The sequence below is a fragment of the Colossoma macropomum genome, unplaced genomic scaffold (assembly GCF_904425465.1).
Source record: "Colossoma macropomum unplaced genomic scaffold, Colossoma_macropomum, whole genome shotgun sequence".
Taxonomy (NCBI): Eukaryota; Metazoa; Chordata; class Actinopteri; order Characiformes; family Serrasalmidae; genus Colossoma; species Colossoma macropomum.
The window spans coordinates 41,461,267-41,483,215 of NW_023494789.1; the positions used below are offsets into that span (position 1 = coordinate 41,461,267).

General features: G+C 36.7%; 1 protein-coding gene and 2 long non-coding RNA genes across 5 annotated transcripts; 1 reads left to right on the top strand and 2 right to left on the bottom strand.

Moving 5' to 3' along the window:
* The first annotated feature begins 39 nt into the window (after positions 1-39).
* Positions 40-3,529, top strand: LOC118808579. The gene is made up of 2 exons (XR_005007284.1): positions 40-795; positions 2,781-3,529. It is a non-coding gene; the product is annotated as an uncharacterized LOC118808579 (long non-coding RNA).
* A 1,851-nt stretch (positions 3,530-5,380) lies between these two features.
* On the bottom strand, positions 5,381-6,801 carry LOC118807585. Its single transcript, XR_005007234.1, has 3 exons — positions 6,565-6,801; positions 6,261-6,430; positions 5,381-5,992 (listed from the first exon to the last, which is right to left on the bottom strand). It is a non-coding gene; the product is annotated as an uncharacterized LOC118807585 (long non-coding RNA).
* A 1,172-nt stretch (positions 6,802-7,973) lies between these two features.
* Positions 7,974-18,290, bottom strand: LOC118808584 (membrane-spanning 4-domains subfamily A member 4A-like). 3 transcript variants are annotated; one of them, XM_036571365.1, is made up of 8 exons: positions 17,523-18,290; positions 16,924-17,113; positions 13,635-13,748; positions 13,473-13,529; positions 13,222-13,362; positions 12,053-12,166; positions 11,778-11,855; positions 7,974-9,362 (listed from the first exon to the last, which is right to left on the bottom strand). In XM_036571365.1, the coding sequence occupies exons 2-8, from the start codon at positions 17,077-17,079 to the stop codon at positions 9,267-9,269; spliced, it is 756 nt and encodes a 251-aa protein (XP_036427258.1). In that variant the 5' UTR covers positions 17,080-17,113; positions 17,523-18,290; the 3' UTR covers positions 7,974-9,266. The 3 variants fall into 3 exon arrangements, with proteins under 3 accessions (XP_036427258.1, XP_036427257.1, XP_036427256.1); XM_036571364.1 differs by having other exon boundaries at positions 16,924-17,102; positions 17,503-18,290; XM_036571363.1 differs by having other exon boundaries at positions 16,924-17,102; positions 17,523-18,287.
* Positions 18,291-21,949: the final 3,659 nt, after the last annotated feature.

Here is a 21,949-nt window from a genome sequence, read left to right on the forward strand (position 1 = left end):
GGAAAGCCTGTTACACTCAAGTAACCTCACATAACGTCATACACAATAATAACTTGAACAAAGTTCAAGTAAATTAAAAATGGACAAATTTGAAATATAGCATTAATTGCAAGAACATAATAAAGAAAGAAAGCAAAAAAGACATGTAGGCTGTGCAGTACAAGACCTTTCCTGTCGGGTGTATGTCATTCATTAGGGGAGCAGACACGTACTGAGCCAGCTGGGGTATTAAGAGCAGGCATATGTGTAGCCACCTTGGGGTTCTGGGAGTAGTTTCGTTTCATTGCTTCTAGGCTAAGCTAGCGGGGGACGGGGGTGTTTATAACAGTGTTCCCTGATGCTGGAGCTCCTTATCCAGCATTGGCTGCATAAAGGTGTGTTGGGTTGTATGTCGCCTTCTTTGTCTTTGCTGTTATGTCAGTATTCAGTAATTAAAGTGTGTTTCTTTTCGGCTAGTGCGCGGTACAGGCGGACGGGCACCAATGAGACGCGTTGGGTCCTGTTAGCAGTAGCCTCTTGGAGCTGAGTTAAGCTAACGTTAGTGTGATTGGCGACTCAGCGGTGGTGTACATTTTAAACGTTTTAATTTGTTTAGTGTGACTAAGTACGATAAGATGTGCTGCCGAGAGCACCACCTGTATTGCTATGGTTTCTGTTTGCTCGGCTACGGCCAGTAATTTGATGTTGGTTTGTGTTCTATTAACATTCAGCCAAGTAGCTAGCATGGCTACTCTCGAGGGAACAAACACCAAGTGTAGCTTCTGATTTACATCGTCCGCCGTATTACTGTACCAGGTATGTTTTGTATTGTCCAAATGCTTCTGTTTTTTGTTTTGGTGGGTATTTTTTTTTTTTTAATCTTCATTAGCATTCAGCTAAGTAACACTGCTGCTTTGTGGAGGTTCACACAGCATTTGAATGTAGCTTCCAGCTTTTACTGCTAGCCTTATTGCTGCTTATAATCACTGCTGCTAGTTGTTTTTACTGCAAATAAATATGCTAATATGGACTATACAGAAGACTAATTATTTATTAAGTTGGCTTGAAAAAGCCAACTTACTGTTCTTCGTAATCTTATTATTATTATTATTATTATTATTATTATTATTATTATTATTATTATTATTCTGTGCTCAAATTTTGTAAACTTTTCACAGCCCGCAGTTTTTGACGTACAACCACCAAATTTTGCACAAACGTTCCTCATATACGAGAATAGTGCGCTTGTGCTTTTTGGACCGATCCGACGTACGGTTTCCGGAAAAATTAACGTTCAAAGCCGATATTTTTTCCCATGAATGGGCGAACTGTTGGCAGCATGCCAAACATGATGTCACAATGGCCACCTCCCTCACACACACACACAAACTCGCACGGAGCACAATGTCTCACATGCTCTCAGCCTAATGCTCAGCAGTATCAGCACACATAATGATTTTTTAAGGTGGAATTGCACTTAGCTAGCACTGAATTTAAGGTGGAACTTCAATTAGCATAACAATAAATTTAAGGTGGAACTTCAATGAACATAACACTAAAGATGACACAGAATTTAAGGTGGAATTTCAATTAACCTAGCATTAAAATGAAGGTGGAACTGCTATTAACATAGGACTTATTTTAAGGTGGAACTTCAATTAACATAGCATTAAATTTAAGGTGGAACTGCTATTAACGTAATCACTAAATTTAAGGTGGAAGGGAATTTAAGGTGGAACTTCAATTAAACTAGCACAAAATTTAAGATGGCAAAGAATTTAAGGTGGAATTTCAATTAAAATAGCATTAAATTTAAGGTGGAACCGGTATTAACATAGCACTAAATTTAAGATGGCACAGAATTTAAGGTGGAACTTCAGTAAACATTTTTAAGGTGGAACTTCAGTTAACATAGCAGTAAATTTAAAGTGGAACTGCTATTAACATCACTAAATTTAAGGTGGAACAGAATTTAAGGTGGAATTTCAATTAACATAGCAAACAATTTAAGCTAGAACTGCTAATATCACTAAATTTAAGGTGGAACAGAAATGAACGTAGAGCTTTAATTAACATTGTACTAAAATTAAGGTGGCATACAATAGCACTAAATTTAACATGGCACTGCATTTAAGGTGGAACTTCAATTAAAATAGCATTAATTTTAAGGTGGAACTTCTTTTAAGGTAGCACTGAGTTTACACTGACACTGAAATTAAGGTGGAACTGCATTTATGTTAGCACTGAACTTAAGGTGGAATTTTAATTAACATAGCAATAAAATTGAGGTGGCACAGAATTTAAGGTGGAATTTCTTTTAAGGTGGCACTGAATTTAAAATGGAACTCTTTTTAAGGTGGCAATAAATTTAAGATGGAACTGCAATTACCATAGCACTAAATTTAAGGTGGCACAGAATTAAAGGTGGAACTGGAATTAACATAGCACTGAATTTAAGGTGTCACAGAATTTGAGTTGGAATTTCAATTAACATAGCATTAAATTTAAGGTGGAACCACTATGAACATAGCACTAAATTTAAGGTGGCACAGACTTTAAGGTGGAACTTAGTTTAAAGTAGCTCTAAAATTAACATGGCACAGAATTTAAGGTGGAACTTCATTCACTGTAGAACTTAGCAAAAAATTTCCATCCACCACGGATTCTGCAGCTTCTGCTCAACAAAATTTGTGCAACATTTTAACAACTATCAGCAGTCTTTAACCATTTTAATGTTTTAACATAATTAACTGGCTTGTTCAAGCCAACTTAAAGTTTGTTCACGAACTTTCTCTTTCTAGTTTTAGATGTAAGTACATTTTCCTGAGCCATGCTAACAAGTTGTTCCTGAGAATTTGGTACGTTCTGCTTTACATTGTTCATATTTGGTGATAAGTTCACTAAGTTAGTGTATTTGTGTGTGTTACATGAGGTGAATGTTAAAAATGTTCGTATTTTCATAGATTGATACAGCTTATACACTGTGCCAGATGCTGTTCTATCACAACTGTTATAATAGCTTTTAAATTTTACTGGACATGCTGTTCTAAAATTTAAAGAGAGTATTAAACTTCCGTCTAGCCTGTTGGCTGTATAGTGAAGGTGTAAATGAGTATTTAGTGTATTGTGAGCCACTGGCTAGATAGGTTTGCTGTGTTTTTTTTTTTTTTTTTTTATTTATTTTTATTTTCTATGTTTACTGCAGTTCAGGTGGGATCAAGTCAGGGGAGGTTGGGGTCTAATGGATAACTGAGGGTAATTGTGCTGTATTCACTAAAGTGGCAGACATTTGCAGTGCAGTGTGTTTGGAATGATTAAAGGATTAGTGTATATTGTTTGGAATTTTTTTCATCAATATCTGCTTTTAGAATTTATTCTCAAGTGATACTAATCATAATATTTGGTAGTTATATTATTATTTCATAATGCTTGATTATCACCAGAGATGCTTTGAATCTTTTATTATTGTTTTTATTTATATTTTTGATACTCCTGTGATTGTATGACTTCAAGTACATTAAATAAAGGCTATGTTTTGAATTTTTTTAAACCTGTGTTTGTGAATTTCTTGTGGAGAGAGCTCCCCTTTGCTCTAGCTATAAACCAAGGGGTGGCATAGCCTGGTTTACATGAAGGCAGCACCACAAAAAAGAAAGAAAAAGCGTGTTTGCATACGTGTACATATATTCTGAGAATGGGCACCACTCCTGGGGTCTACGTAGCAGACATTGTGGTTTACAGTGAAGTGATCATATTCCAGGCATGCCAGAGCACCTTGATAGCCCCACCACTCCTCACTTATCACCGCTGTCCCATTGCTCACATGGTGGATAGTAAGTGATACGATGTGAGTTCTTGATCTTCGCTCTACCAACTGAAGACCGGTTTGTCTGTTGCATTTTCTTACTCCCAGCAACGCCCTTTTTTTCCCGCACCTGCCTGCCATTTGTCCTCCTTTATTTGAATGATTGACCACTTTTGAAGGAAAAAGGATGAGCAACACACACTGTCTCTGACTTTACATCTACAAGGTGGACCAACAAGGTAGGAGTGTCTAATAGAGTGGACAGAGTGCGTAAGAACTCCAGCAGCGCTGCTGTGTCGGATCCACTCGCACTAGCACAACACACCTAAACATGCCACCATCACGTCAGTGTCACTGCAGTGCTGAGAATAATCCTTCATCCTCCACTCAGTGCATATATTGTGTTATTGTGTTGTTTCAGGTAGAGATTGTGTTTTTCTCAGTTCTCTGGTTGGCCTTTTATCTCACTGTGCTCTGGAGGACTTTCCACTGGTGAACTGTTCATGGTGGCACCATTGATTGCATACATTAAATACTGTAAAGCAAAGAATATGCACGAATTGTTAAAGTTGCAAAGTGTAAAATTTGTATAGCAAGTTGTCGGCAGCTTGCCAGTGTAAATATACAGTACAGAACTATAGCACATTTTAATGGAATATAATGCTGTTTTTCATCAAATATTTGTTCAGCACCTCCTTGTTTGTGTGATTTGCATATATATGCTATAAAAAGTTGTCACTGAAGATCATTTTTAGAAGTGTTTGTGAAATACAAGAATTTTGTTGGTGGTACATTCTGTGGCATATGAATACGAATAAGGCAGTGGTATTTTCTATTCTTGGATCACAATCAGAAAAGGATTCTGAACAAAGATGTTCACAAACATGTAATTACACTTTATATTATGCGAATCTAATAACATGGGAGAACTTATGCTGTTAAACAGTCATGGTACATGTGTACTTACAAAAGCTGTACTACTGTAATCCATCTCTAACACTGAATACATCACCAGTAGATTATTGTTAATGTGTAACTACACAGTTATCAAAGATTCTTAATGTAAAGTGGGGAGCTTCTCTTATTAAGAATTTGTAGGGATATTATTTGTGTGGAGGATCATTTGCAATATACTAGCACTGACAAAAGCCTGATCACTGACAAGAGCAATGAAAAACGGATTTGTATCAAATGAAAAATGTAAAATGTATATGCAACAGCAGCAATATTAATTATGTCTTAATGTACAGACACAAGAGTTATAAAAACTGTACTTCACACTGTACCTCACCTCATCTGCTGTATTATTTCTATAAACAAAGCCCTCTAGCATCATGTTGCTTAGTGTTGTGGGGCCAAATGAGATCTTTTAATGAGAATACATGTCCAGGGAAAACCTGGAAGATGGGGAGCAAATACTATATAAATACTTGTTTTAGATCTTCAATCAAAATGTAATTTAAGCCACCTGAGTAAACACAAAAGAGACAATTTCATTTAATGAGGGAAGAAAGTTATCCAACACCAACTGGCCCTGTGTAAATAATTAGTTTCTCAACCAAACAATCAACCAAGTTTAGTTGATTACTTAGACTAGACTCAACGAGGCTTAATTACTGCCGGCTCTGGTAATATCTTAACATCACCTAAACAGAAACTTTCCTGCAGTGTAAAGCGGGCTAGCAGGACACTACATCGCGGACAAGAAATTCAGGAAGAAGTAGGAAAGAAAGTTATTGAACTATATCAGTCTGGAAAAGAAGACATTCCTAAGGCTCCAAGACTCCATTAAACCACAATGAGAGCCATTATCTCCAAATATAGAAAACCTGGAAGAATGACGAATCTTCCAGAAGTGGCGAACCTAGCAGAATCCCTCCCAGGGTTCACTGATGACTCATTCAGGACATCACAAAATAACTCAGATGAACACTTAAGGAAATGCAGCTCTCTTCACATGCAACAACCACTGCAAACCAAGAGGAACATAAAGGCTCATTTTACATTTGCCAGAAAACACCCTGATTACCCCCAACACTTTTGCCATAATGTTGTGTGTATTCCACAATTCACACAACTCACCAACAGCGAAACGTGGTGGCAGTGTAATGGCTTGGGAATGATGATTGAATGATGATTCATGGCTTGCCGGACTTGACGGAACCATGAATTCTGCTCTCTACCAGAGAAATCTGGTCATCAGTCCATCTAAAGCAATTGGATTATGAAGTAAGACAACATTCTGAAGAACAAGAGCAAATGTTTTGGAGTGGTCTAGTGAAAGTCCTAAGTTAACCCTCATTGAGTTACTGAGGCAAGACCGTAACTGGGCAGTTCATGCTCAGAAGTTTTCCAGTGTGGTTCCTCCACAGAGATGTGAAAGACTCATCTCCAGCCATAAGAAGTGTCTGGTTCAAGCTGTTGCTGCTAAAGGTGGTACAAATGGTACAACACATGGCTGATACAGGTTACTTACTCCTAATGATTTTGGTTCTACTTTCAGAAGTCTCTGAAGTCGCCCACCAGTGGAGACAATCAAACTCAGTTTCCTGAAAAGAAGTGCTGTTGTTTTCTTTGTGGAGTGTGGTTTGGTGTTTCCTGTCTCTTGTCCTCTTCTGAATGACTTTTCTTCCAAGCTGCTGTTATCTGAAATGCATGGTAAATTTCAGATTCAGTGTCTTATACCGAACAGCTTTGTGCTCTTTTGTGAAACATAGAATCCGGGAAAGGACGTGCATGTAATCTATGAAGGCAGTGTGAGCTGTGCTACTAAATCTCACCCCAAGCCCCTGTGCTGTGACGAAAGCAGCTTGTTTTCTTTTCGACATCCTCAGTGAGGAGCAGCTTTTGCTCAGCTTTCCATAGAAAAGGAATTCGGGGGCGGGTTCATTTCTCTGGCTTTTTCCTGGAAAGCCTGTTAACAGTAAACTCATGTAACCTCACATAACGTCATACATAATGAAAACTTGAACATTTTCAGATGAATTAAAAATGTAGAAATTGTCATGTATTATCAATTATAAGAACATAAGAAAAAAGACAGAAAAAAGAAGGAAAGAAAGACAAAAGAAAGAAAGAAAGAAAGAAAGGAAAAAGAAATCAAGAAAGAAAAAGTGGTCACACTGTAAAAAAAATGGCTTGTCAGTTCAACCTTAAAATTACTTCTTTTGGTAACAAGTAAATTACCTAGTTTTATTCAAACTAAATAAATATTTTTTTTTTTTACTAGCTCAGTTGCTTGTTACCACATGAAGTCATTTTTTATTTTTTTTTATTTTTTTTTACAGTGCATATATGTATGTTTGTGGTCATATACATATATTCACATTGTTTGCTCTAGAAAGCAGAAGTTCCATTAATTCCTAATTATTAGGCTCCTCAAACAGAAAATGTAGCTTTAGTTCTTTGAATTTGCACTTACTTAACAAAGCATCAGCCTTGATTCTAACTATGATAAAACCTGTGAGGTGTGAACAAGTGGACACTTACATTTACTCAGATGTTCCTAAGTAAAGGTTCACTGTGAAAAGTGGCTCATCAGATCTACCTAAAAACATTATGTAGTAACAAGCAATTGAACTCATTTTATTAGACTTAAACAACTACATTGATTGAAAGAATCATTCGTTCAAAGTTGTTTAGGTTCAATACAACTAGTTCAGTTGCTTGTTACCACAATAGATCTGATGAGCCATTTTTTACAGCATTAAGACACTGAAATGGTAGTATGTGTGGTGCTACTACAAGTGTTTAAAACCCAGTGGTGCTGCTGTGGTTCTACATGCCTCGCTGTCCCTGTTAGGTCGAGAAGGGTCCAACACCCAAAAATATCCAACACTGTACAAAGTGTCTCATTAGATATACTTACAAAATTACTTCATGTAGTAACAAGTAATTGAACTAGTTTTATTCAACTCAAAAAAATACTTTGAAAGAATCGTTCATTCAAAGTATGTATTTAGGTTGAATAAAACTAGTTCATTTACTTGTTACCACATGAAGATATTTTTTAGGTAGATCTGATGAGCCACTTTTACACTGAATCAAGAGCGGCTCTGTGCTCCTGTTCACCTACAGTGTGTTCCAGCAAGTTTCATGTGTCTCATAAAGTGACAGTAAGTCTGTGTTATGACTGAATATTGAGGAAACTCACGAGTAAAGTTAAAACTGATCTGCATCAAAAAAAGGATTCATTAATTCTAGACCTTTTTTAATTTCATAAAGTAGGTAACAGAATTAGTACAGAATTAGTCTGAGGTTCATATATGCTTGCAAACTATATGTTGAAGCTATACATTTATTAGTTACTGAGTTTTTTTTCAGTATCTGAACTAAGGTCCAAACTCCTCACTGTTAGTTAATATTTTTAGAGGCTCACAACCAATTAATGAATATGGATTTTAATGTCATATACGTGTTAACACATTGTCAATTACACTGCGTAGTCAGTAGGACATCTCCATACAGTAATTAATAAATAAAAATATTAATTGATCATATTTAAACATTTTACAGTACCTAATCCAAAGTTAACCAGGTTCACCATTTTAAATGTTTATATCCCAGTGCTGAACATTTAGCAGACATTTACAGAGTGAATTACAATTAGGCTAAGAGTGAAATGAATTAGTGACTTTTAATTGGAAAAAGGAAGAAATCTGCTCAGCAATTACAAAAAGGAAGACATTTGCTCATCAATTACAAAAAGGAAAAAAAAAATTGTTCAACAATTACAAAAATAAAGAAATTTGCTCACTGAAAGTAACAATTCTGCTAAGATTCTTTCAAAGAATAAATGTAGTTTTCTCTACCTTACACTGTAAAGTTTCAGTTACTTGTATTTATCAGACATGCACTAAATGTATTTCTCATTTTCTTTCATTTTTTATGTAAGGTGGTCTTGCAGTAAACCCTTCAGTTCTGTTTCCCCTCAGTATTCACATTTTTTCCATTTATGTGTGCCATGCCCTCTCCATATGCTGAGTATGCACACTACTCCTTGGGTCTTACGCAGCAGACACTGGGATTTACAGTACTCATATTCCTGGCATTCCAGAGCCCCTTGATAGCGCCACCACTCCTCGTTCATCACCACTGTCCCAGTGCTCACACGGTGGATTATAAGTGGTACAATGTTGATCTTGATCTTCGCTCTACCAATTGGTAGACTGGTTTGTCTTTTGCATTTTCTTACTCTCAGCATTCCAATCACCCTTTTTTTAAAAAATTCTTTGTATGTCCACATTTTAAGGCTTAATGTTCAGTATTTACTTGGTCACCAATGCAAAATCATTGAGGCATTATTAAACTAAGAGTGAGGAATGGGTCCTGACCTTTGAAGAATAGGGTAACAAAGTAATTGTAGAACTACAAAGTGCTCCTATATGATAAAATGGTCAGTAAGCATAGATACAAGGAAGTGTACATAGTGAAGTGACATATATAGAGCTATTGTGGTGTTTCATATGGAAATTGTGTAGTCTCAGTTCTCTGGCTGGCATTTTATCTCTGTGTACTCTGGAGGACTTTCCATTGGTGGACTGTTCATGGTGGCACCACTGATTGCGTACATTGGATACTGTAAAGCAAAGAATAGGCAAACATTGTTAAAGCTGTATACTGTAAAATCTGTATAGCAAGTAACCAGCAGCTTAGTTGGTGGTAAAGTGCTGTAAATATACAGTACAGAACTGGAACACATTTTAATGTAATGTAATGCCATTTTTGATCAAACATTTATTTATCACCTCCTAATTTATTTTAGTGATTTATAAGTACGTTGTTGTTGTACATTGTTACCACCAAATCATTTTTAGAAGTGTCAGTCTTTGTGAAAATACAAGAAATTTGTTAGTGGTTTATTTTATGGCTAATATATGAAAAACTTAAAACATGTGATTAGTCTAAAGCAGCTGTGCTTTCTCCTCTTGGATCCATGCCTAGTGAATAAACTCTGCTAAAAGCAGACAGACAGGCCTTGAAATGTCTTCCTCGGGACCAAGATATGCCCTTTTTAATTTACTATTAAAATCTAAAGTATTGAAGATAGCCATGCAAACAGCCCACAAAATATATAATTTTATAGATTTTGGTCAATGAGAACCTTTTTACAGGCCAAAGAAAGACTTTTGATGTTGTCACACATCCCTCCGTATCTGACTTTCTAGAGAACCCCAATTCCCAGAACTCCCTTGGTGACTGTCACAACACCATCCTCAGCCAATCGTCATTCCCCCTTGCCTGAATACTCATCCGATACACCTGTTTTGTTTGTCATATGACTTGTGATAGTTAGTATTTAAAGCCCAGGCTTTTAGTTAAATCTTTGCGAGGTATTGTTTCTTTCTTTTGACCTATGACCTACGACCTTTTTGTGTATCGGACTGTGTTTTTGGATTTGCCTTTGCTTTTATAATTATGTTTGTTATGTTTTTCCCTATTTTTTGGTTGTTTTGGGTTTGACATGTGCCTGTGTTCTGACCACAAGTTTGGATTATGTTCTAACCAGTAAAGCCTTCTTTTCAAATTTTATCTGCAAGCATCTGGTCAGTTGAGTCGTGGTACAAATGTCTAAACCAAGACTTAATTTTAAATCCTTTTTCTTTTAAGAGGGTTGTTAATGTATAATTGTACTGGTAAATGATGCAGTGTCAGAAAAAAGGTTCTGTGCAGGAACATTTTTTGATCGTCATGATACAAACCATGTAAATGTACCTTCAAAGGTACAACAGTGGTTTTGAGGTCCAATTGCATACCTTAAATAGGTTTTTCCAAGGTGAAAAGTCTATATTTGTACCTTTGGACACTCTAATGTTTTAAAACAAAAAGCCTGAAGACAAGACAGGTGTGTGTGGAGTCAATACAATATAGAAAATATAATTTCAATGGATTATGGTACAATTATGTTCCTTAACTAAAGGTAATAAGGACATACCCATGTGGGCATCACCCCAGTCACAGTTTGGAACGTTTTTTCTGACAGTGTAAAGAAATTATACAAATTTAGTAAACAAGGTATTTCATCAAAATTAAAAATTACAACGAATCACAGTATTTGCTATGCCAATCATCTCAGCCACGACTCACACTGTATACAACTATAACCATAGCATCAGCCTACTGATTCACTGACAAACATCTACAGTGCTTCATTGCTATTATATAAATATTTATGCAAATTTTAGATTCATTCATTAGGTTCATTGTGTAAAGCATTTAACTTTACATATACTCATTCAATTTTCATTTCAAGAAGGCTTGAATGCTGTGGAATTTGAACCAAGTTCCTTAATTTTCCTGATTGCTTTTGTGGAATCTTTTAGAGATCCTGGAATTCGTACTATAACTCTAAAAATGAAACTCAGCATTTGGACATTTCCTTCTCAACTCCCAGAATTAACACAGTATTAGCACAATAAGTGTGATTTAGAATGATTAAAGAAAGTAGTGTTATTGTAAATATTTACTGTAAAGTTACATCAGTTCTTTACAACGTAAGCATGAGTTTTTGTGTTTAGTGTCTGACACACAAGGTAATAAAAGAACTAGTTTAGATTAGCATTTTACCATCAGGAAATTGTGTTTCTAAAAAGGCTGAGGACGTTAGCCAGGCTAACTCATTGTGAAGGAATTTTGTACTCCACTTAACGAGCCCACAGCTAGGTGTCCAGCCAAGATTGAATAGTCAGTCCTGGGATTTGAACCCACAGCGTTCCCTTTGCAGGGTCATCTTTCTTACCACTAGAATATCAGTCACCCCCACATTTGGAAATGTACTGTTTTTTATTTATACATCTTGAATTATTTCATTTCATTCTCCTTGTAAAGCACTTTGTGAAGCAAAATAAAAATGATAAGTGAATATGTTAAATGAATAAGGTTTATTATTATTACATTAGAGACTATGAGGTTGTACCAAATGCAAAAGATGTTGAAAATCAATTGTTTTGGATAGGATAGGAACTCTTATCAAAAGTGTACAAGCCTCTCTTACCTGTTGTATGTTGTGGGCAGGGAATGGATTGACCACTGAACAACATCCTACTCGGTTTGGAACCACAGTGACATTCACCTACAGACATACAGGGAGTTTAATTAGCTCCAAAGTTTGTACAGGGTGAGGCAATACAGAAGGTCATCGCAGCAGATAGCAGGGAGGATAGGGAGGATAGTCAAAACAAAAAACTAAATAACAAAGGTAAACAAAGACAAATTTTTTCATCTAAGATCCATTTGGTATTAAATGACTTTATTCATTCTAATACCCACAGAAGGTTCAGCTTTGCAGGTGGATTTATAGGCAAAAGCTGAGACGCAGATGGAAATGATGAACTGCATTATAGAGAAAATAAGCAGCACTGCGTTGATCCCAGTGGTCTGGCTCTGAAAAAAACATAATTCCATTTACATCTGTTTATTCTTAATGTGTAAAAAACTATGCTAAGCCAAAAAATTACTAGCAGGTAGCTTTACAGTTTTGGCTTTTATATTACTGTGCAAAAGTTAGAAATCACCCTTCATTTATTTGATTTCCAGTTATTCATTTTTCATTTTTCAATGCCAGGAAAAAGCAAGAAATATATATATATATATATATATATATAATATATATATATATATATATATATAGGCCTCGAAGACAGCCACACGAATCCCAAACACTGCCAAGGGATGTGAGTGACGGCAGGAGGAGGACGTCAACGGACGTCCAGAACTCCACCACCCAGGCCCCGCCTCTTGTGCTGCAGCTAGGCTGCTAGACTACACCTTACGTTTGATCCAGGCGGACGAGCTGCGAAGCGGGGGCAGTGATGAGGAGGTGGAGCAACAAATTTTCCATCTTTCACAGCTCTTTTTTAAATGTACTCATGCTGCCAGCACCAGATCAGCATCAGCTGGTTCTCATTAAGGGCAGCATGAGCACCTGAGCCGAGAGGAACAGAGAGCTTGTTGCTCCGCCTCCGTCACCGCCCTAGTTACAATTTTACAATTCATTAGCCCACAAAACCTTCCTCCACATCTCAGATGTCTAGTTTTGGTGTTCTAGTACAAATATTCTTCTTTTGTGTCTGTCTGCTTTTCTTTAAGTGCTGTTTATCTGATGGGGACAGTTTTGGTGTCCCCAGGTCTTCCAGGTGGTTCTTAATAGTCCCATTTTCTCTGTAGCTTTTAATCATTTTTTGAAGTCCAGTTTTGTACTCATTTTCCTTTGGCTTTTCTCTTCTTTATGCAACTGGATTGTCTTGTATCCTTTCTCCTCTGAAATCTCTCCCAACCAGTAAATAATTTGTTTTTAATGAGCAAATGATAATAATAATTTTTTATAATAATCGTTTTTAACTGTAGGGTGGTCTCTGACCTTTGCACAGCACATTGGTCAAATAAAAGGAATTAGTGCGCAACTGAATATGCCACACATTAAAATCAAATTATCTTACCTTGTTACACTTAAAACTGCCATCATAATCATAACGGCAGTGCGTCAATAATGCTGATATGACGAAATCCAGGGAAAGCAGAATGATGGCTGTTCCTGCAACTATCGAACTCAACACATTCATCACCAGAGCACCCTTCACCTAGACGAGAAACCGAACACAAAGGTGTGACCTTCAGTGTGAAGTGTTATTGAATAAAGTCCTTTCTGCACAATATAAAAACATTAAAACTGTAGTTGGTGTTTACATACCACACAGCGATGAAGCTTGTTACTTGCAGCAACAGCAAGAGAGCCAGTAATGATGTACTGAATGAGAGAAATAATGTAACAGTTCACTGGCTGGTAATAGCAGTTATCTTTTTTACTATGTAAGTATTTCTATCTGGGGGAATACAAAAAGACAAAGCTTACCATCAAAGCACCCCAAAATGCAATTCCACTGTAGACAGTGATGACGAGATCAGTATGGATTGTTATCACTATGCCAAACATGAATGTCATCAATCCAATCATTATTTGGACGGTCTGTGGAAAAAAAACAGATATTTGATGTACAACCCCATTTCCAAACAAGTTGGGACACTGTGCAAAATGTAAATGGAAAATACAATGAAAAAATACAATGAAAAAAAATACAATGATGTGCAAATCATTTAAACCCTATATTTATTTGAAAATAGTACAAGACAAATATCAAATGTTGAAACTGAGAAATTATATTGTTTTTTTTTTAAAATATTTGACCATTTTGAATTTGATGCCAGCAACACATTCCAAAAAAGTTCGGATGGGGCAACAAAAAAATGGTTAAGTTGTGTAATGCTTATAAAAACACCTGATGGTTAATTGGCAAAAGGTCTGTAACAACACTGGGTAGAAAAAGAGCATCTCAGAGAGGCTGAGCCTTTCAGAAGTAAAGATCCTCATCTTTCTGGGGTTTACCACTCTAAGACTGTGCCGGCAAATAGTGCAACAATTCAAGAATAACATTTCTCAACATAAAATAGCCAAGAACTGTTGCTGTTTTTATCATCTACTGTACATAATATCATTAAAAGAACCTGGAGAAATCTCTGTATGCAAGGTACAAGGCCAAAAACCAGTATAGGCTAGGCACGATCACAGTTTATCACTGCATCCTTAAAAGCAAACTAAAACTCTAATATGCAAAAGAAGAAACCACATATTAACAGGACCCTGAAATGCTGCCACCTTCTCTGGGCCTGAGCTCATTTAAGATGGACTGAGGCAAAGTGGAAAAGTGTTCTGTGGTCTGACGAATTAACGTTTAAAATTCTTTTTGGAAATCGTGGACACTGTGTCCTCGGGTCTAAAGACCACTCAGCTTGTTATCAGTGCATGGTTCAAGCCAGTATTCATGATGGTATAGGGGTGCATTAGAGTACATGGCATGGGTGACTGGCATATCTGTGAAGGCACCATTAATGCTGAATGATACATTCAGGTTTTGGAAACATATGCGGCCATTCAGACGACGTCTTTTTCAGGTAAGGCCTTGATTTTTTCAGCAAGACAATGTAAAACCACATTCTGCACATATTACAACAGCATGGCTGTAGTAAAAAAGTTAGGGTGCTAAACTGACCTGTCTGCAGCCCAGACTTGTCACCCACTAAAAACATATGGCACTTTATGAAACAAGAAATATGTCAAAAGAGCCTGAACTGTTGAGCAGCTGAAATCCTATATCAAACAAGAATAGGAAAACATTTCCCTTTCAAAACTACAGCAGTTGGTCTCCTCAGTTCCCAAACGCTTACAGAATGTCATTAAAAGAAGAGGTGATGCAACACAGAGGTAAACATACCCCTGTCCCAACTTTTTTGGAACATGTTGCTGCCATCAAATACATACATTTTTCAAAAAAACAATGAAATTTCTCAGTTTTAGCATTTGATAATTTGCACAACATTGCATTTTGTTTCCATTTACATTTTGCACAGCATCCCAGTGTAGGTGCAGTCATAGATGCCTAGTGCAGCTTATGTGAACACACTTAAATAAATTACTTCACATAAAAATAATAAAAAATAATTAAAAATACAAAATATTTATAAAAATATGCATGAATGAGCCTAAAATTCTAATGTCATTTTCATTAGATTAAAGAAAGCTTCTTATTGATTTATTTATTTATTTAAATAGTTTGGAATGTTGTCCTTTTGATCTGGAGGTGACAATGTATTGTTTATGAACATGGCTTACAAATGTTTAGTATCTGCTGCAGTGTATTTAACTTGTACAGTCATATGTAAAAGTTTGTGTGCCCCTGCTCAAATGACATTTAGTGGATTTTCTAAGCATAATTTAGTTAAGAATTTCTTTGCAGAGGACATACTTCTGCACATTTTAATGCACAATTACTGTTCATTTGCTAAATGTAACATATTAAGGGAAAAATAAAACAAAATTTATTCCATGCAGAATATTAAACATGAACATGACATGAACACATCCTCCCCCTTCAGTTGGCCTCATGTTAGTGCAAAATTTCCAAAACGTTAATAAAGTTAACCTTGGGTAAATTAGGATTTAGGTCATTGATTTACCACTTGCAGTCAACATCAGACATCAGTAAATGTCTGTCTGATACTGTGCACTGTGAGCTCCTGTAACCAAAACCAACCTTGTAAGCATACCTGGCCAATAAAGCTTGATTCTGATTCTAAATAAACATCCAAACATTAAACAACCAAAATTTGTTCTTTTTGCTGCTCAGATGTAAAATTTTGTATGTAAACAGTTGGGTTCAAATATATTAAATTTTTGCTGATGCTCTTTCTTGTTGTGTGGGAACATTTTACATGTGGGACCGATGTTTGATACTTTGAGCTGCAGAATCATGCTAGCCCCAGCCGCCTCCTGTTTGGGTAGACACATCATGTAGGCCGGATTTATTTACATAAAGTTCAGCTTCACTTAAGTTTTTGATGCTCCACATCCCCCAAACTCGACATGCTGGACCCCTCATGCCACTCATTGCGTCTAACTGACGCAATGTTTCCCATTGAAAATGAATAGGAAACATAGCCAGAGCAGTGTAATGCAGCATTACAGGTTCTGGGGGAATTAATTAATTAATCATTTTATTCAAATGTCCATATCCTAGATTTTATTGTATGTTTTTGTCCACTTATGATGTTTGTGTGGTTTTATGCAATAAACAGCTATAATTTTTATATATATATATATATATATATATATATATATATATATATATATATATATATATATATTATTATTATTATTATTATTATTATTACTGTGCCTTTAAGTAATATATATGCAAATTACCTCTGTTCTGGTGATCTGCCTAGTCCTGGAAATCTACCACTCTAGAGAGTTCAGATCCAGCCCACCTGGCTCTAAGATTCATTTGCCCCTGAAGGCCTTCATTACCTGGATCAGGTGTGTTAGATTAGTGGTGGAGCTAAACTACAATGTGGTAGATCTCAAGGGCCAGGAATTAGAACTTCACCATGAGTGGACAGAGCTAAACTGTATTGTAATACACTGGTTTCGTGGCATCACAAAAACAATGAATTCAAAATGGGCTGATCTTAGTTTCCATGCATGGGTATGGAAAGTGCTGATACTACAGCAAACATAAAAAGATTAAATCAATTGGAATAAAATGGGCTATATTTGACTTAAGCAGACGTGAGGTTGCATGACTTACTCCTAACGCTTTTGGTTCTCCTTTCAGAAATTTCTGAAGTGGTCCTCCAGTGGAGATATTTTCCCCAATTTCAGTTGATGTTGGTGGGGGGATCACGTGGGTCACAATGGTGTAGCCATTACCCGTGTTAGAGAGTGGAACAGCAGTGGTCGACATCTTTAACAAAATGATTTATTCACCTGTAAAAAAACTGTTATTAATTATAAGAAATAAATTAGCGGTGCAGAGTGTCATCATCTTATATTAAAATTGTCTTATTCAGATGAACAAGGAAATTAAAACACTGAGAATTAAGCTAAAATGTTGAAACATGGACAGTAAACACAGTGCATGCCCAAAATAACACACTGGAAAATAATATAATAATATATCTCCTTTATATTTGTAAAGGTGAAAACTTCATTATCATAAAACATTCAAAATCTGCCATTTTTTAAGTGGTCATTGTAAACAAACACTTCAGTTCATTTGCTTTTGTTTAAACCAGCCACCTGCATAGAAACAACTATATAGAGATGAACATGACTAACAGATTAACACTTGTGTTAATGAAATAAATGTATCAAATATCGAACCAACCGCTTCTGCAATAATGTTACCTCCTGTTGTTTTCTCCTTGGAGTGCAGTTTGGTATGTACTTCGTCCTCTTCTGAATGACTTTTCTTCTTTAAATCTTCTCTAAGTTGCAGTCGTCTCAAATTTATTGTGGATTTCAGATTTGATGTCTCTTCCTATACGGCTTAGTGGGCTTTTGTGAAGGGTAAAATCCAGTAAAGCGGTGTGTATATAATGTATGAAGGCAATGACCTGCTGTACTAAACCCTCTCTAAGACTCTGTGCTGTTATGAGAGCAGCTTGTTTTGCTTACTGTATCCCTCACGGGGACTGGCTTCTTGAGCTCAGATCTCAATGGAACATGGGCGGTTGGGAGGGAGGGCCTACAGGCCTTCCTTTACTTTTTCTCAGAAAGCCTGTTGAAAGGAAACTCACATGAACTCACACACAGTGATAACAGCAGAGGCACAGGCAGAGTAGGCTTGTGAAAAAGGAGGGGGACCAACTTGATACATGCAATTTCCAAATGCGCATGAGCCACAGTACTGAGCTCTGTTTTATCCTGCATGTAAACACAGTCACAAGTAGCATTTTATCATTTGAGAAATGTCACTAAAGTTTGGCCTTTTCTATCTCAGAGCGACACAGAGAAACTACCATACCCTGTAAAAAGTGGCTCGTCAGATCTACTTGAAAAATACTTCCTCTAGTAACAAGCAATTTAACATTCAACTCAAAAAATTACTTTTAAAGTGTAAGATGATACAAAACAATAGCATTCAACTGGAACCCTGGACTCAACCAACACTGCATCACCTTTCCACTGAGATGTACAAAAACAAAGCAAACCTAAAAAATGTAAAACCTAATCCTCCTAGGCTAAAGCACAACAGGGGGAGCCAAAAGAAAACTTAGAAAATTAGACAGCTGATATATGCAAAGATAAAAATAGAAAGACACAGCAAAGTTAACAACTAAACCTAACCATTGTAGGCCAAAGCATATTGCAATGGTGGGTATGAAAAAATGTAATGGCTTACCTGTAATGACTCATTGCATTCAAAGCAACACTATGTAAGATTTGGGGATTTGGAGACCTCTCTGGTGGAAATGTGTAATTGCATGCAATGTGTGGAAGAACATTTTGTAACATGGGTTGTGCTTTGGACCCATTACAAATGAATTAATTTGACTTTTGCGAGAGCATTGAAAGAGAATTCGAAGAGAACTCGGTCAAAACTTGGTGAATGACGTGTTTTCTGAGGATGTGAGTGAATTATCTACTATTGTCATCATATCATCATTAGTATAATGTTGATTTTGCTTTGGAGACCTAAACACCAAGCTGGACCTTCTTTGTGAGGCTGTATGTGTGATGTTAATACATAAAGATGTATGATGTGGAAAAAATCCTGCCAAATGAGTCCCAGTATGTCTGATTTTGAAATGATAATTTCAGGCTTAATAGTGCTTGCAGCAGCACACATTGACCATGTTTAGTGTGTTTTTTCCTTCTTAATCAGCCATGAAACTTCTTTCAGTTTAAACAGGAATATTACATAGTGCTGCTTTAGGTAAAATTAGATGTTTGCTTTGACATTTTTGTAAAGCATTTTTAGGTTTCAAAGAGCAGCACGAGTAGCACATTTTCAGTAAACTGATGACAATAATTAGGCCAAGCATATTAGAATGGAATGGTTTTGCACCCCTATGTTTTCTTTTGCTTAAGGCAATTACTATATTGTTAATAGTATAAAAAAATGATAACCAAAAATATACAGAATGATAGGCTTATTGAATGAGTCCAAATGATACAACTTATAATCTAACAATAGTTAATTACAAGGATAAAAAAACAGGCATATTGTAAAAGTAATTATTACACAAATAAATAAGTTTCACAATTTTAATGAGGCAACCTTACAGTATGATTACAGAACAGTTGCACTTTAATCTGCTTTCACCCTCAAATATGCTGCCTCAAATGTAACACATTTTTTAACAACCGATGCCACACATGATACGATGAAGCAGCATGTGCAGGAAAGAGCGTATAATGTGTCTTATAATAAGCTTATACTGTATCTGCAAGTGCTATAGTGTATTTTAATCTGCAGATGTTGTAGACCAGTTATCTGGTTGGTCTTCTGCAGGTACTCAGACACAAAGTGTCAGACCATGTAATGTTACAGAGCAGGGTCACCGAGTGTTGAGGCACATAGTGTATAAAAGTCACCAATGCTCTGCTGACTCAGTAACTGCGGAGTTCCAAACCTCTTCTGGCATTAACATCAACACAAAAACTGTATGGGAGCTTCATGGCATGGGTTTCCATGGCCGAGCAGCTGCATGCAAGCCTTACATCACCAAGCACAACGCCAAGCATCGGATAGAGTGGTGTAAAGCACGCCGCCACTGGACTCTGAAGCAGTAGAAACATACTCTGTGGAATGACGAATCATGCTTCTCTATCTGTCAGTCTGATCAACGAGTCTGAATTTGGTGAATACCAGGAGAACATTACCTGCCTGACTGCATTGTGCCAACTGTAAAGTTTGGTGGAGGAGGGATAATGCTATGGGGTTGTTTTTCAGGGGTTGGTCTAGAACCCTTAGTTCCAGTGAAAGTAAATCTTAATGCTTCACCAGACCAAGACATTTTGGACAGTTGTCTGCTTCCAACTTTGTGGGAACAGTTTGGGGAAAGACCTTTTCTGTTCCAGCATGGCTGAGCCCCAGTGCACAAAGCAAGGTCCATAAAGGCATGACTGGGTGAGTTTGGTGTGGAAGAACTTGACCGGCCCTCACAGAGCCCTGACCTCAACCCCATTGAACACCTTTGAGATGAACTAGAACAGTGATTGCGAGCCAGGCCCTCTCGTCCAACATCGGTGTCTGACCTCACAAACGCTCTTCTGGATGAATTGGCAGAAATCCCCACAGGCACACTACAAAACTTTTGAAAAGAATCCTGGAGAGAAAAGAAAGCTTCCCAGAAGAGTGCAATGCTTATGGATTTAGAATGGCATGTCGTAAAAGCTCCTGTAGGTGTAATGTGGCCCAATACTTTTGTCCATACAGTGTTCTCTACTAAGCACCTACAGGAGCTTACTTTTCAAGTGGTGATCACTGGGGTCCAAGCACGCCATATGGCGCCCATATAGGCCTTTTAACGGATAGAATACAAATTATGGGCATTATGAGTTTTTAGAATAACTTCTATTCATAGTTACTATTGAAGAGGAGATGTCTGCCAAACATCATGCTCATTGACCTTTTGATATTGGTGTTGTAAGCAGTAGCAAGTAAAAAGTACAAAAAACCTGGAAAGCATGTTCTCTGTATTGGCATAGTTATTGAATTCAGCAAACTTAATCATGCAACAGTATTTACTTCTTTCCCTGTATTTAATTCTCAAAGTGTGCCAGAATGCTTAATTTCCATGTTAAATCAATAAAATATTCTCTGGGGGACAAAGCCTATGGGCTCCCTTAAAGAGGGTTGATTTCTGAACTTTTGTGTATTTGAACATTGTAATTGTATCAGCCTTATGATTAGATATTTTACTATGCCTGCAACCAAGCACACCATATATGGAACAAGTTTATCTGTATTGTGGTTGATGATTAATAAAGCATGTTCTTTATCACAATTGTAATTAGAAATATCATGATATTATTATGAAGCTCTTTGAATTTGAAGGCAGCTATGGCCCCGTTATAGCCCCACCTTAAAGTAATCCTAGAATCGCCACTGGGTTCACTACACTCTGTTTGTTTTAAACTTTTTAATTATTGCCCTAACAGGGGATCTGGGCATTTTCAGGTATATAGCCGCTATTATCTGCCATTAAATGTTTTAAAACCCATTATCTTTCATTAACCTTTTCCATCTTTGCTAAATGACTAAAGCCTAGTCCAAATGTTTTAATAAAGCTATCCATTCTGATCGGTCCTCCCCTGTATCCCCTCCCCTGTATCCCCTAACCTGTATCTCAAGGAATTTTTGGCATAAAACTTCCATTGAGGGTGTATCGATGTGTATAGATTTACTTATTTTTAAGTAAATTACTTATTAGATTAACTAATTTTAGCATTAATTAAGTTCATAAAGTGACATGCCAAAGGCTGTAGATATTACAAGTATAATTATTTTTGCAGTAACAGAGGATTTCATAAAGCTGAAAGAAATTCATGAAACATAAAATCAATCACCTAAATATAAAGATGTTACCTGAAATGCTGTTCTTCTCGACCCATAGTTTGGCATGTGCTGTGCTTTTGATGGAAATTTCCAGCCCCTCCCACCTCCCCCCACCCCCCTATATGCAGGGTGTGTCTGCTGTACAGCACCATCAGCCAGATGCCTGCTGAGCACTGAGTAACTGTAGCATCAAAAAATTTCAAAACGTTTTATTATTATTTTTAAAGTGGATTGAGTGTTACATAAATGGCAAGTCATTATATTTTGA

Excerpts from the sequence above, each read along its gene's own strand:
- LOC118808584 (XM_036571365.1), bottom strand. The coding sequence starts at position 17,079 with ATGTCGACCACTGCTGTTCCACTCTCTAACACGGGTAATGGCTACACC. Across the intron at positions 13,749-16,923 it reads GAGAACCAAAAGCGTTAGGA|ACCGTCCAAATAATGATTGG; the intron begins GTAAGTCATGCA and ends TTTTTTCCACAG. Across the intron at positions 13,530-13,634 it reads CATTTTGGGGTGCTTTGATG|TACATCATTACTGGCTCTCT; the intron begins GTAAGCTTTGTC and ends TCTCTCATTCAG.